Source organism: Natrix helvetica (assembly GCF_964273705.1).
Source record: "Natrix helvetica genome assembly, chromosome: 4".
Classification (NCBI taxonomy): Eukaryota; Metazoa; Chordata; class Lepidosauria; order Squamata; family Natricidae; genus Natrix; species Natrix helvetica.
This window is the reverse complement of record NC_138550.1, coordinates 67,975,167-67,992,030: the sequence shown is the minus strand read 5'-3', so window position 1 is coordinate 67,992,030 and position 16,864 is coordinate 67,975,167. Positions and strand designations below refer to the sequence as shown.

Genomic DNA, 16,864 nt, shown 5'->3' with positions numbered 1-16,864 from the left:
ATTGTCTAGAAGTACAAGTGTTTCTAGCCTTCAAATAAAAACAAAAGCAGGACACACAGACATTCCGCCTCTGAAAGATCCCCTACTATTGTTTTTCAGCTGGTTTATGCAATGAAAGTTCAGCTTGTCTTGACAATGGGTATATCTACAACCATACTAATTCATAAATTGTTTTAATTATGGGGTGATGAATAAGCTACGATGCCCTGTTTGTACATAATGATGAAGCAGATTTCCTGCTTCATCTTGATTTACATTCCTAAGGAAAGATTGCAAGCTGTAAAAAATCAGATTTAGTTGTAAAGGATCCTTTCTAAGGCCATCATAACTCCAAATGGTTAAATGACCTCATAAGTCAGAGCCTACCTGTATAGCATAATGATTAAGCCAATCCTAACCTTTCATGTGATGTGTACCTGTCTCGCTCCAGTTCTATTAGACAGCCTATTTGAGGCCCCAGTTTGATCTGTGATTCTATGTCTATGTCTGTCTATCTACCTGACAGACATTCTATGTAAGTTTTTATTTCTTATGCCTGTAGGCCAGCAGCTATAAAGCAGTAAATGAGAGCTTGCTTTTTGAGAGCTTGTCAAGGATTCAGGAAGAAAGCTGTGACAAAACTACATGAACTGTCCAGATAATCATCAGAATTTGATCTCTGCTCACAGATGTCCTTTTACCACAAAATAACATTCTTTTGTTTCAGGAAAAGCACAAAAGAAAGTTCTACCAAAAACACAGCTTTAATCACGCATAAATTTTGCTTGGTTATACCTAAAATAGTTTTCTTTGTGTGTCCTACATTTGTACCTGCAAGAACTTCATTTAGGAGTAAAATAAGCCCAGTATCCCACTATGTAAGTTCATCTGCAACCTGGACTGGACACAGGTTGACTATCTGAGTGAGAAAATTACCTTTGTGCTAAAAGGGCCTCCAGGCCCACCTCTTTGCATTAGCCAGACATAGGGAGGCATTCTTGATGGCAGTTCCCCATCTATAAAATGCCCTTTCTTCTCTCTAATCTATACAACCATGTTTTTCACCCTCATCTTGGAACAACAAAGAAAAATAGGTCCCTTTAAATACAGGGTTATTACCTGCTATTTAAACTTCACCTTTTCTAGACCTCAACCCTCTAATGATTCCATCAAGCGTCCTGTGAAAAATGAAAGTAGCTAGGGACCTGGAGCTATTGTTTTATTCAAGATTCTCTCTTACCTTCCTTCCCTGAGATTGTGTATCTTCCTGACAGTTTGGATTCCTAGAAAGCTCTATAGTTGGGCACCATAATGATATTTTAAAGGAGGCCAAAAGACAATTTGTCAAGCTACTTTAAACATAATTGCAGTGAAACCTAATGGCTGGTTGATTTTGGGCCAGTCACTCTCTCCCGGTCCCCTTTCTTATAAGGTTGTTATGAGCAAAATAGGAGGAGGAAGGAGAATTATGTATGTTTCCTACCTTGAGTTATTTCTAAAAATAATAAAGCTAGGATAAAAATAAACATTCTGCTGTTTGTTCTATTATATTTCTTGGTGGTTGATAGGTTTTTATTTTTACATTTCCACTTCTATGATTACTCATATTTTTTCATGTGCTATGTGATTCCTCCATAATCTCCCAAGATAAAATAAAGTAGCATATGTCATTCAATAACATCCTGTCTTAGGAAAAAGTAAAATGTTACAGAAAGGTTCCCTTTATTTTTTTTTGGAAAACCACCCAAGCAATACAGCCTTCATAATTCTTCCAATTGGTATTTAGTCCATTTGCTTGTACAGTATATGCATAATATCTCTACATGAGCTGCTGTTTTATGGTTTCTATAACTGCTTATCCTTTTTAAATTAAATGTGAGGTTAATTAATCAAGGCTTGTGTATACAGAGTCCTAAAAGATTAACATGGATATGAGTTAGCACAGGGCAACTCACAAGGCAACTGCATGAATTCCCCACCATCATACAATATAAAAAAAATAACAAAAACAGGATTTAGTAACTCAGGAATTCAAATTCTAAATTATTATCTTACAATATGCACCATAGGAAGAGAATGGAAGAAAAAGAAGAAAGAAGAAAAGCTTCACAGATACTGACATATTTCAGGAAAGGAAAAAAAGCTATCATTAAGTTAATTTAGGCTCAGAACTGAGTTTTCTAGACATAGATGGAAAAGGACAAACATACATTACCTCAGAGGGCACTAGCAGTCTGCTACTAGTACTTATTATCTGGTTGTACATTGCAGGATCACATCTTGTAACAGTACTTTGATGACTCCCTATAGTACTGGGAGCAAAAGGCATTTTGTATAGAAGATCGCTCTGGCAAGAGTCAGTGGTAAGGATCTGCTGGTAGAAATCTGGAGGAAAACCCCCACTCCGCACAGTATCAACATGGTTGAAAGGTTCTGGGGTTCTATAAAGGTTGCTCCTGGAGGCCTTAAAGATATCCTTGGATTGCCTCCATTTGTAAAATTTATAAGAGCCCACTCCAACCACTGTGACAAAGAAGGCCACAGATATTAGAATAATAGCAAGGATCAAGTAGAAAGTCAAGTGTTTCTTTGATTGTGGTGTAGTGGACACCACTGTAAAGTCTGTCAGTGTCTCCTTGGATGTCTCTGCTATTGTTACAATAACGGTTGCAGTAGAGGACAATGCTGGTTCTCCATGATCTTTTATTAAAATTATTAAAGTTTGCTTGTGAGAATCTTCTTCCCGTAGTGAGCGGGTTGTTGTTATCTCCCCAGAATGCAAGCCCACAGCAAAGAGTCCTGGGTCAGTGGCTTCATGAAGTACATAGGAAAGCCAAGCATTATAACCAGCATCTGCATCCCAGGCCACAATTTTGGTAACCAGATATCCAGGACTGACTGTGGACATTACTTTTGAAAACAAAGAACTGTTACCTGAAGTTGGATATAAGACTCTGGGTACATTGTCATTTTGATCTGTGACAAAAATATTGATTGTGACGTTGGCGGCAAGGGGTGGAAATCCTCCATCACGAACTTGTACCACTAGCCTGAACTCCATTATGTTTTCATAATCCAAAAGTGCTAGGATATAAATGGTACCATTCTCCCGGTTAATAGAAAAAAATCTGCTAACCAGATCTCTGTCATGTTTCTCATTTTCCAAGATAGAGTAAGAAAGACGGGAATTCCGGTCCAGATCTGGATCAGAGGCACTAATATTAAAAATAATAGCCCCTGGAAGGTTATTTTCCTCCACATACACATCATAGAAAGATAGTGGGAATGTAGGGGGATTGTCATTTATATCAGACACTTTAACAAATATTTGTTTTTTTTCCATGAGAGAGGGTGAGCCAGCATCCTGAGCAGTAATTGTGATATTATACTCGGAAATAATTTCCCTGTCCAGTGGTTCTTTCATTTGCAATGTGTAGTAGTTTTTAAGTGAAGAGCTAAGGGCAAAAGGAGTGCCAAAAGGTATAAAACAGTTTACAAGGCCATTATCACCAGAGTCCTGATCTGTGACACTTAGCAAAGCAATTACTGTTCCTGGAGCTGTGTCTTCTGGTACTGGGCTGTACACTGATGTCACTGTGATTTCTGGGAAGTTGTCATTGACATCAATAATTTCTACCAATATTTTACAATGAGCCTCTGCAGGATTGGTGCCTTTATCTTTTGCCTGGACATAAATCTCATAAAATTTGATTTCTTCAAAATCCAGCAATCCATTGAGTCTCAGTTCTCCAGTATCAGAGTCTAAAACAAAAAGCTGCCGAACTCTAGCAGGAGTGTGACTGCTGAAGGAGTAAATTATTTCTCCATTAGGGCCCTCATCCAGATCAAAAGCTCTTGTTCTGGCCACCAAAGTGTTTAAGGGTGTGTCCTCTCTCACACTGGCTTTGTAAATAGATTGATTGAAGATAGGGACGTTGTCATTTGCATCTAGGACATCAATGAGTACTTGCAAGGTAGCAGATCTAGATGGATTTCCTCCATCCAGAGCTGTGAGAATCAGTAGGATTTCTTTTTGCTGCTCCCTATCCAGTGTCTTCTCCAGCACTAACTCTGCATATTTTGTATTATCTCCTCCAGTCTGTATGTTCAATGCGTAGTGCTGATTGGAGCTGAGCTGGTAAGTCTGTAAAGAGTTAATTCCCACATCGGGGTCCTGTGCGCTCTCCAAAGGAAAACGTGCTCCAGGTGACACTGACTCGCTGATTTCCAGTCTCATTTGTTTGCTCAGGAAAACTGGGTCATTGTCGTTGATGTCTTGGACTTCCACAGCTACGCCATAGAGCTCCAGGGGGTTTTCCGCGATGATCTGCAGGCTTAGGACACAAGGAGAGAGAGTCGCACAAAGTTCCTCCCTGTCGATTCTCTCATTTACTAGCAACTTTCCAGTATTGAGATCTGCTTCGAAGTATTTTCTGCTGCCTCCCGACACAACCCGAAGATTTCGAGCTTGTAACTGCCGGAGATCTAAGCCCAGGTCAAGCACTACATTTCCTACCAACGAGCTCTTCGGCATTTCCTCGGGAATTGTATAGCGAATGAATGCAAAAGCCCAATCCGAGACACCCAGCCAAAGCCCCAGTAATTGCAGCCATTGTGTTACCCATCGGTTCTTTCCAGCAGCGCCGTTCATCTCACGAGGGAGGGACAGCTCGTTGCTTTGTAAAGTTTATTTGAGTTTTCCTTTAAAAGTTTTCAGCCCGCAGTTTCATATTGCTGCAACTCTGCATGTTCCGGACATTGGTTTCGAGGAGTTTTAGAGCCGGACATTGTTTTCCCGGTACATAACAGTGGGGTTCTTTTCTTCTCCACTCCGTCTGCCGCGCTCTCGCTCTCTCAAACTCGGGCGACGTCCCAGTTCTCACAGTATTCCCATCGAACATCGTTGGGTCAACAGCGGCGCGCAGAGTCCTGGCCAATAACTGCAGCAGCATTGCTCCCCGGCTTGGTGCCGCTGCTGCTGGTCCTGCGTGAGACACCAGCATCTTGATTTCCTGCTTCTGAGCCTGGGGGACTAAATACAAGCAGCACCTGTTGCAGATTAGTGGCTGTAGTTGTTCGTAGTGTGTGGATCGCAGGGGAAGAGAATAATATGTCTCCTCTGCTTGCCAGTAAATAGAAACTTCCTCATGGTACTCTGGAGAGGCAGATAGGGAGAAAGAGCAGGGAGAAAGAGCAGGGAGAAGTTGGCTGACAAGGTTTATTGTTCCCTTTCCTTTGAGCTAACAGCACCAAAACACAAAGAAATTAATGGAGTGATCACACCAGCTATAATTGTAGGGCCATTAGATCCTTTTAAACTGCAGTGACTGGGTGGCAGCCAAATTGATAGACACAGGGTGGGGTTCCCAGATATGAGATATATACTCCAGTATAAAGGCCTTAGACAGACAAGTGGAAGCCACATTATTTTCTCACTATGTTTCCATGGAGGCTGCACCTGCCTAGTTTCTTTTTCCTTGCTCTTAGCAAATATTTAAGGAATGACTGAGGGGAGGGTGATAAGGAGACCAATACAACAAAGAGTGAAAAAGTTCAGGAAACTCACAAGTAATAGGATAAGAAATGGAACATTTATATCGTACACTATGAATGTTTTGGGAACTACTTAAAAATAGTTTTACTTGACTTTTGCTTAAAATCAAAACAAAAAATTAAATTATATTTGTTGATTTGAATGTTTCCCCTTATTTTGTGTTAATTCCCCATCATCTTACTGATTTTGTGTGAACACAATACATAACTAAAAATGGGGAGGGGGGCATCAAAGCAAAAAAAGAGAGGGAAGAAAACAAAACACTTGCTTTGCATATTGGTGTTTTATAAAGAAGAAAAGGGTAAAATGCCAATGACAACCCTCAGCCCCTACAAGTCACAAATGAGGGGCAGTTGCCTAGCTTTGCCTCACAGCCACTTATTCAGTAGCCCCTATTTTTGGTAAACTCTCCTCTCAAATTACCCTGAAACACAGAATAAAAATTGCTGCCTGCTGCTGCCAACATCTGAAAATACCTTCTCTCAACTTTATCAGTGTTTAACAGGTATAGGCTATGTGGGTCTTCAAGAGATTTCTGTGTGAATTCTCTCCAGTGGTGGCTGGATAACTTCCTAATGCCCAGCATTCCAGGGCTGGGGAAGCCACTGAAACTTGTGGGCAGTGATGGGATGGGGAAGGGGTGGGATGAAAGTGGGAGACAGCTGAAGGAAGGGATTAGAAGTTGACTATAGCCACTATTCAAGAAGAGGCCAAATGCATTGGCAGAAAAAGTTCCCAATTCCTGTAATAAAAATTGCATAATTTGGGACAGAAATTATGTTTTCACTAGTATAATACTTCTTTTTTTATAAGAATTTTTATTTTATTTTAATTGAACATAAACACAAAAAAAGAATCATCCTTCAAAACAGAATTTGAGAGAATGTCCTTTTATCTTAGATTTCAAAATGTGGTGGAAGCAGATGATGAAGACATAAGGGACATTATGACAAGTATTTTGCCTGAATACATTCACAGAGAGAAACAACAGATGGGGTGGGAAATAGACCTGGTCTATAGAGTTAACTCAGCGTATGCTAGAACACATAATGTACCCAGGGAGGTACACATTAAATTTCTCAGAAAAAGTACAAGAGATGAGATTCTGAGTGCACAAAGGGGGCAAGAATTGAAATATCAGGACAGGCATATAACCATTCTAAAACAGATCCCCAAGAAAGTAAGGGAAAAAAGAAAAAGTTACTCGCAGTTAGCGAAGAAACTATACCAGAAGGGGGTGTGGTTTAGATGGCAGATGCCTGAAGGTATGTTAGTATTCTGGGAGGACACAAGAGTTAGAATTAATACACCCATAGAGGCACAGGCCTTTATGGACAAAAACAAAACACTCTTAGAAAAACCAGATGACCCTACACCAGATACACAGGACACGGGAGGGGCCGGAGCTCTGCCAGCGGGGGGAGATGGGGCGACATTGAGAAAACTCAGATCACAAAAATGAACAAGAAAACTTGCTTGATAAAGTTGACCGAATTTATTAATTGAATTTACATGCTGACTATATGTAACTATTTAGTAATGAAATTTTTTGCAAATGTATACCTTGAGTATGGAGGGAGGGGACACCTACCACACATTGCAACCGTCAAAATTTGTATCTACCCACTACCTTTTTCCTTGTAAAATTTTTTAAAAAACCAATAAAACGTTGTTGTTTTTTAAAAAAAGAATCATCCTTCAATACATCTTGTAGAAAGCATGTCGATTGGTTACAAATAACTTTCGTGCATTTCTTCCATAGTCATTACTTGTAGTTCATCATAGATTATACACTTTAAATCAAAGATCTTTATATATCTTACCATCAATATATCACAATTCTCATTTGACTACAATCATTTGAATGTGCTTCTGCCTGAACTTATTCATACTTAAAAACACAACCACATAATGGCATTTGTTAGCTATTTCAAAAATCCTCCAATAACATTACACTTTTATGATATATTCTGAGTAAAAAATCAATTAATAAAGTTTCTAAGCTTTTTTTCGCTGTTTAGAATATTATATCCAAGTTGCTTTTACCAATATCAGAGCATGCATATATTATTAAATAATATCTATTAACATTTCCTTGTTATTATAATTAGCTAAAAGTCCTTTACTATTTATATCCCAACTCCTCTCATCACTCCCCCCCCAATAGAATAAAACATTACACCTTTATAACAAGACCTAAATAGAAGTTTGTTGGTAAAATTTATAGGTCTTTTTCCCAGTTCACAATTGCAATCTATATCCAGATTTCTTTTACTAGTTTAACAGTACATAATATATATCATTAAATTGTATCCATTATCATTCCATTATTGTTAATTATAGTTATTTAATTGTTAACGAATAAACATTTAATAACAATCTAAAACAATCTAAAAATTACTAAATTCCTACTTATTGCTCAACCAAGATTAATTAATTTTTTATTAAGAACTTTCATTGTCAACCTGTGTCTTTCCAATAACAAAACAGTCTTATCTCTCTTGCCAATTGTGGTGTCAGTCTTCTTTTTATCTCCTTTATAAGGTTTTTAAAGATTTCTCTCCGCACTTTGTTGCTTAAAGGATCTCTCAGGTAGTCTCGTTGCCCTCCAATTGTTTTTTAAATTAGCTTGTTTTTTGGTATCATTCGTGCTTCTGAAAGAGTTTCTTTTCCTAAATCCATCATCATTACCCTTTTTCCCTCTTCTGTATCTTGAAATCTTCGAATTCGTCAAAGTCCCTCTTCCATGTTCCCTTCATTCCACTTTCACCCACATTTGCTCCATTAATAAAATCATCAGTTGTCTTGTTTTTATCTTCTATATCTTCATTCTTGCCTTTAATTTCTGGGGCTCCAGACCCTTCATCTTTTGATGTGAGAAATACTAGTTTTTCCAACTTCTTCTCGATTCTCCCATATCCTTCCAATAAATTTAGAATCACAGCCAAAATATTTTGAAATTTTAAAGTTTCCTCCTCTGAATATTGATCCATGTCCCGCCCCCCCCAAAAAAAGAAAAGAAAAGAGAAAGTAATAGCCACTGCCACTCTAGTTTTCCAAGCCCATTTTATTTTTTAATTTTAGGTTGATTTAAGCACAATGTTTTTTGTGCTCTTCAAAAGAGAAGGGTTCTATTTTATTTTGTTTTTCCCACTTTCTCTCCCCTGCCAAAATAGTTCTCACAGGCACCTGTAAAAACAATTCATGCCCTCAAACTCTTTATCAGTTTCTATAAACAATTTACAAACCCTTCTGCTACAAAGTCAGTGAAAACAAAGAGAAAAAAAGAGATACATTGTTTCAAAAACTCCAGCTTCCGACTTCCGAGTGGCTAGTTGCTATTTTCCACTTTCACTATCCCAGGCTTAAATGAAATAAAGTTCTTTAATAAAATTTAGTAACACGTAATAGGAAGCATTGTTAAAGAAGGTTTTAGTCTAGAAATAAAAAAATAAAGTAACAAAGAGCAGAGCTAAAAAAAGGTTGATCCGTTCACTTTAAGAGAAGAAACGAACAATGTTACGAGCATTTCAATCCACAAAATATAGTTACAGAGAAAAAAGGCTTTCCAATGCAATCCAGTGTTAATTAATTTTGCAGCTTAATTCTTGCTTGAGGATCTGTTTTAGCTTTTTGTAAAAAAACGGTTTCTTTGGGCAATCTTTCCAAAATAGTAAAAAAGTCTCACCAGGTGGACTCACTTTCTCTTTTTCCCTTCCTTCCGGAGCGTCCCGACTTCATCAGCCTGGGCGCTGCCTATTTACCGCCGGCTTGAAGACCTTCCCTTGGGTCAATCAGGGACTTTGCGATGTCCCTGAGACCAGCAAGGTTTTGTCTTCCTGGTCACCGTCTCTACGGGACAGTTTAGGTCCAGCTGGACTGTCCAGCGGTAAAAGTGTCAACGGCTGTCTCGGAGTGTCGAGACCGAATGTTGTGACATCGCGACGTGGCTCCTCCTCCTCACTAGTATAATGCTTCTGAGGCAAACAAGAAGACTAATTCAGAGCTTATCAAAAACCTTCTCTTTGACGCAGATTGCAACAAATACATTCTTCTATAAAAGTTAAAGTTAGAATTTTAAAAGACAGAAAGTTCTTTGGTTTGCCTGGGACAGGTATAAAATTTTCAACACCAGATCCGTGACTTAATCACTAATATGCTGTTAAGGAGAGTGAAAAATAGGTGGACAATGAGTGGCTCTTCCCTTGAATGCCAACAGCTTGTTTTCTTTTTAGTAGGTACAGGGCAATGACCCTTATCTCTCCAAATCTGTTAAACTTAGGATAGGGTTTTCCCTTAGATGGGTTGCTTTTAAAAAGACAAAAGCTTTTTGAAATGAGAAGCCAGGCTTAGCTAAAGTATGCTTTACACTCTTTTTAAGAAAGGGGGAGACATGGCTAACCTGAAGGTATTTTAATTTTTTCTAAAATAGGGGATCATGTCTAAGTGGCATCAGCCACCACAACTTTGTTTTGCTCCTAAGAATAAGACTTCAAGCCTAGCATGAAACTAGCCTCAAAAGTTGATTTTATTCTTCCAAAGAATAAGACATAGCTCAGGACCTTAAATCCAGCTTTATACTTTTGGGGAGTAATGGACTTGGTAATTAATCTTTTCTTTGATTTGCTTGAGGCAGATATGATTTACATTGTGCTGAAACTTGCAGTCCTTTGGAGCCTTTCTCATAAGGGAATGATTGGGGAACATAGAAGTCCCTCCATATTGCAATGAGTGAATGTATGTCAGGTTTAAATGAATGATGCCAGCTAGAACATTTATTGCTTCTAAGAATATGATGGAAGACAAGATTAAATATCGTGTGTCACTTATTGTATGCCAGCCTTTTTTATTGAAGACTTGCCTATTTCTGTGGTATTATATCTCTCTTGGCCAGTCTGATTCTGGTGCCCCTATTAGTTAAAATAGATAGTGCTAGTAAGGTTTTTGGAATTTTTGGAGCCAGGTGAAACAAAATTATAAGAAAATAAATGCTAATACAGAGGATCCTTTGCTTGTTGAGTAGTTATACCAGGCTAAAATCGCAGGTAGCAAAACTATTTCAACCTACCATATCTTGAATCTCTAATATGATTCAAATTAGAGCCAATTCACATAGAATAAAATAGCACTATGGTGGTTATTGAAATATCAATCCAATTGCACAAAGGAAAGTATAAACTTTAAAGTTCTCCAGAAACTTTCATCAAGCATACCATAGAAGGTAGAAAGAAGAAATAAGAAAGCTAAAAAATTAGGCCATATACTTCAGTTCAGTAAGTATTTCTCAGTCTTTGCAACTTTAAGATGAGTGGTTATCAATTCTCAGAATTCCCCAAGCAGAGAAACACTGAACTAAGGGGTCTCCAAGTTAACAACTAGGGAAACACAAACTGAAACCCATTTGTAGCTATAGAAGCTAACTAAGAAATGATGAGCTAATACAGGTAGTCCTCAACTTTCAACTTGACAGTTTGAAATTACAACGGCACTGAAAAAAGTGACTTATGAACATTTTTCACACTTACAACTATTGCAGAATCCCCATGGTCATGTGAGTAAACTTCAGACAGTAAATAAAAATTAGACATTAATGAAAATTTTGTGATTCCTTACAAGAATCAAGATCAATAAAAAATCCACTCTTTTATCCCGTTTTAGTAGCTATGCCAATGAAACAGAAAGAGCCATATTTGTCAGAAATACAAGCTCCATGGAGGGTTTTTTTAAAGATGAAAACAAGGTTTAGATAAGCTGCAATATTTACCAATCATGCCTTGGAAACATTCTTTACAGTAGAGGAAAAGATGAAGATGTTACACGAGTTAGCAGTCAGGTTTAAGTCCATTAAAAGAATGGAGGATAATTTGAGGAAATAAGATGGTCAATTATAGCATGCCAACTGATAATTAGACTAAAAAAATCAATAAAGATAACTTTTTGAATAAACAAATTTATGTTATGTGTGTGAGTGCCCCAGAGGCTAGAATACAGGTGCAAAACAAATTAATTCCCTTTGCATCAAATAGCATTACTTCAAAAAAGTTAGTCTTAGCTGCTTTGTTCAAAAAGCCAAAGATATAAGGAAAAATAACTTGATATGCTTCCTGAGCACAGACAGTGAAAATATGACTATTCAGAGAGATTTTTTTCTGTTACTTAACCACACCTTCTTTTTTATTATTTTAAATATTATAATCACTTGAAAAACTATGCTAGTTAAAAAGCAACAGCAGCAGTCTAAATTCATTGACAACAATCGTGTTGTTTAATACAGTTTTGTTCCCAGAATTCTACTGAACTAGACATTCATATAGATAAATTAGAAGAAATGTTCATTTATAAGCCACAATTATGTACATCAAATTTATTAACATGAATTAGCAGATGTTAAATTCTTCATCAGCTATATAAGTCCTAATATCTAATATAATAAGAGTTAAGGCAAAAATCACATTTTTTCCCAAACAGTCTGGAGATATAATTGTTTGGTAGCCCAGAGGTTTTCTTTCTTATTCTGTCCCAAATCATTAGGTTTATCAGACAGAGCAGCCAAAATATAAGCTTTGGGGTTAATTTTAATATGTTTAAAAATTAGAAACTGCTTTTAAATTCAACATCCTACTACCTAATACCCAAATTGTAGATAATATGGTGAAGGAATGATTTTTAAAATCTTCAAAAATAAAAATGCTCCGTTCTTTCCCCACTGAAAACGTACTTTATATTAGAATTAATCTTCAGAACTTCATCCTCTTTGACTACAGGACAAAGGGAGCAATTAATTTGTTTAATATAGTATTCCTTTCTATTAGCATTTTCCTAAATATGATAAAACGTTTGAGGTTTTTTTTAAAAAGAATAATCTGTTTAGAATTTTTTCTGTAAGCACCAAAACCCCAGCTAGCAAGATCAAGCAACAAATCTGACATGCCTTTTTTATATAGCCTATTCAGACACAAGCCTTAAGCCTTAAGCCTTCAGACACAAAAGAATTTCCTAGTCTTTATGATGTTTTTTGCTTAAGGGGTAACTGCTAGCTATCAAAACAAAACAATTTTTTTTTAAAAAGGCCAACATTGCTTTGGTGCTTCTTAACTCCATGAATAGATATAACAATACTTTAGTAAATTAAAAGACCATGCACAGAATGTATGTGAAACCTTAATGCTCAGCAAACCAGCCAAAATCAATGTAGACCCTGTTTTCATATGCAGAAATATGCCCAGAGAGCACATGCATGCATGCACGCACCTGCACGGACGTGCACCCCCCCCCCCCAAATCTTAATACAGCAAAAGACATTCATAGCATCAATGTTAGCAATGTGTGTAAGTGGTATAAAGTACTATAGTAGCAGAAATACTGGGAGTTTTGTACTACCTGGCTGCAGAAGAAAATGATAAATAAACCTTGCACATAAGCTACCCATATTAACCCAACATTTGCTATTTTAAAAAGCAGCATTAATTTAGCTGGATGATTGGCAGGCAAGTATGCAACTAGGTCAAGCTTTTTATCTGGCTATGTGCTCAATTACTCCTTTCCTTTCAATACAGTATTACATTCTCACTGCCAGGCCTGCAGCCATATTCTTTTTGGATCTTTGGCCTGCCACACTTTCTATTATTCTACTATGTTGCTTCTATTGTGGGAAAATGGGAGGAGGGATGGTACAGAGTTAAATGCTATGTAGCCAAAATAAAATTCCTTTCTAGAATCCAAGGTCATCCTTTGTCTCTACACCTCTGCACCTGACCGGAACTGGATGGGTGGAACTGTAAGGTGACCAACCATCCTCCTTTAGGGAGGACAGTCCTTCTTTTGTAAGTTCTGTCCTCCCTCGAAAAGTGTCCTCCTACATGTCCTCCTTTTCGATATTTGAAGACTAATCTGTTGTGCGTTATGTGACATATTTGTATTTGACATGACAATTCGTCAAGACTCGGTATAGTGCGGTATAAGACGCGATTATGAGACGCATGCGCTCCGCACGGGAGACCTTGAGAGAGAGCGCCGCGTGCAAGTGGCTTTGTTTACTTCTTACCGAAACACAACACGGCACATACGCATGCAGTAGACTCACGGCACGTCGGCAATTGAATGACTCACGGTAATTATTTCTTTCTCAGTAAATATTCAATTATACAAAGGTAAGTACAATTCACGTTTTATTAAACAGTTTTTAATGGTGTTTTTTTTACTTCATCACAAGTATATTGAACAGATATTGAATCTTGTGTTGAATTTTTATCTAAAGAAATGCTAGACATTAAAATAGACGACATTTGTCTCTTTGAAGAAATTAGAAGACTGAATGTATATTTAAATTCGGAAAAATTAATACAATGGGAAAATCAACATGTTGAAATTGATAAAAGATGGGTGGATATTTTCAGCCATTTCAAAAATGAACATATTCCATGTGAACATTTATTTATGCTTGTTCAATTTACGTTGTGCTGCCCTGGAACTAATGCAGCAGTTGAAAGAGTTTTTTTCAATTGCCAATGATTTTTCGACAAGTGAGAAATCAAGATTGAATGTTGATACTCTAGCTGCAGCACTTGCCGTAAAATTCAATATGAATGATATTTCTTGTTCAGATATTTCCAATATATTGTTAGAAGATGATAGATTGACAAAAAATATTAATTCAATGGAAAAGTACTCATTTAAATAATAATTAACAGGCATGTAAGCATAATTACAATATAAAATGTTGCAAATGTTTTTATTATGCATATATCATATTTTAGTGTATTATTGTTGCAATGAATAAAACATTTCTTTTATTTACGATATATTTTTTCCAATTTATTTGTCCTCCTTTTCATTGTAAAAAAGTTGGTCACCTTAGCATTTTGGACAATAGAACGTGTTTTGTCCTCCTTTTCATTGTAAAAAAGTTGGTCACCTTAGGAACTGCCAACATGGCAGTGGAAGATTGGATCATGTGATGGACTTATGGGTGTGGGGGCAAGATCATGAACTTTCAACTAGGTGGGGAAAACCAGGAAGCTTTCAGATTCAAGGTTTCCCAGATGTGCCAACATGGCTCTCTTAATAAATTGGAACGTTGAACAATACTTTGCCTTGGACTCTGATTTAATTTTGGATGCTATTTGGAACCCTGACACTCACATTATTTCATCCAGTCTAAACCAAAGTAGAAGAAATATGACTGTTTCTGGTATTATAGTGGTTAGATTGGGGCGGGGGGGGGGGAAGCAATCCAGCTACAAGCCACAAGAGAACAGTGCATCATTGGAACATTGGTTTTGTTTCTCTTTAGGAACCAGACAATCAGATTCCATTCCATTTCCCCAAAAACAAAACTCTCAAAACACATGTTTGCTTTGTGCTTAGACAGTGAAACTATCCATTTTAAGGCAGGACCCTTTAAGGTTGATACATTTTGCATATCTCTAATAGAATAGAATAGAATAGAAGAATTGGAAGGGACCTTGGAGGTCTTCTAGTCCAACCCTACACCACTTCAGATAAAGCAGGAAATCCTACACGACTTCAGACAAATGGTTATCCAGCATCTTCTTAATGTTGGAGAATTCACAACTTTTGGAGGCAAGTTGTTTCACTGATTAATTGTTCTAATTTGTCAGGAAATTTCTCCTTAGTTCTAAGTTGCTTCTGTCTTTGATTAGTTTCCACCCATTGCTTCTTGTCCTACCCTGAGGTGCTTTGGAGAAAAGCTTGACACCAGGGGTGGGTTCCAGCAGACACTACTGCTGGTTCGCTTTTGTGCACACTACGCGCATGCATGCACAGTGCAATAAAAATTGGTATTAACACTTCATGTGATCTTGATTCTATCCCTCTATTTATGCGGCCTAGAACTGTGTTGGCTTTTATGGCAGCTGCTGCACACTGCTGGCTCATATTTAAATGGTTGTCCACTATGACTCCAAGATCCCTCTCACATTTACTATTATTGAGCAAGGTACCAGACATACTATACCTGTGCATTTTGTTTTTCTTGCCTAAATGTAGAACCTTACTTTTTTCACCATTGAATTCCTGCTAGCTTGATGTCATCTGCAAATTTGATGAATTCCTCATCTATCCCTTCATTCAAATCATTGATGAATATGTTGAAGAGTATTGGGCCTAAAACAGAGCTCTGGGGTACTGCACTGCATATTTCCCTCCATGTATATATAGTTCCATTGAGGACTACACATTGAGTGTGATTGGTCAGCCAGCTACAGATCAATCTGGGCCTGAGGCTGATGTTATGCAATGCAAGGTCCGTTGTCAATAAGGCCCCCCTCATTAATGATTTGATCTCGGAGGGAGAGCTGGACCTTGCAGGGATAACGGAGGGATAACGGAGGGATACCTTGCATGGATAACGGAGACCTGGTTGGGCCACGAGGGTGGTTTACCCCTCGTGGAAATGTGCCCACCGGGCTACCGTGCATTTCATCAGCCCCGGGCCCTGGGTAAGGGTGGTGGGGTGGCGGTAGTTATACGGGAGAGTCTGGAACCGAGGGAGTTCACTGTGCCACAGATATCCGGGTGTGAGTCTCTTGGCATGAAATGGGGCCCAGGGAGGCAGTTGGGCTTGCTGATTGTATACTTGGCTCCTCGCTATGCATCAGCGGCCCTGCCTGAGCTCCTCGAGCTGATCGCAGAGACGGCGGTTGAGACCCCCAAACTTCTGGTTATGGGGGATTTCAACCTGCCGTCGACGGGTGAAGCATCTGAGGTGGCTCGGGAGTTCATGGCTTCCATGACAGCCATGGACCTGACCCAACTAATTCAGGGCCCCACACACGAGGGAGGCCCCACGCTGGACCTTATTTTTGTCTCTGGACAGTGGACGAGTGATCTGGGAATAGGGGATTTGGTTATTACACCCCTGTCATGGTCAGATCACTCATCTCTCCGGCTCGACTTCCCTGGCGCTACCCCCCACCGCGGGGAGGCGGAACCAGATTGTCCTAGATGGTTCCACCCCAGGCACCTGATGGAACCGGATAGGTTCCAGACGGAGCTTGGGCCACTTCCTGTAGCCCTGACCCGCTCCCGGATGGAGGACCTGGTGACTGCATGGAATAGTGCGGCTGCCGGGGCCTTGGACCGGGTTGTGCCTTTGCGGCCTCTCCTGTGGCAACGAACCACCCTGGCCCCTTGGTTTACCGAGGAGCTAAGGGTGATGAAACGCCACAAGAGACGCCTAGAGAGCAGATGGAGGTCCTCACGCTCCGAATCTGACCGAACACAGGTAAGAGCCTATTTACAGACCTACCTTGTGGCATTAAGAGCGGCCAAACGTCGACATTGTGCCACTCTTATTGCGTCCGCAGACAA

The 16,864-nt window shown here is 38.8% G+C and overlaps 1 protein-coding gene across 12 annotated transcripts in view; it reads right to left on the bottom strand.

The window, feature by feature from the left end:
- Nucleotides 1-16,864, bottom strand: part of LOC309390750 (protocadherin gamma-A4-like) — a 227,671-nt gene that overhangs the window by 42,708 nt on the left and 168,099 nt on the right. Inside the window, exon 1 of one of the 12 annotated variants that reach the window (XM_081950436.1) lies at nucleotides 2,195-4,952. The exons of the other annotated variants lie outside the window; for them this stretch is intronic. Coding sequence (XP_081806562.1) covers nucleotides 2,195-4,630 — 2,436 coding nt within the window. The 5' untranslated portion in view covers nucleotides 4,631-4,952. Of the gene's footprint in view, nucleotides 1-2,194; nucleotides 4,953-16,864 lie in introns of those variants that run through there. 12 annotated transcript variants of the gene reach the window in all.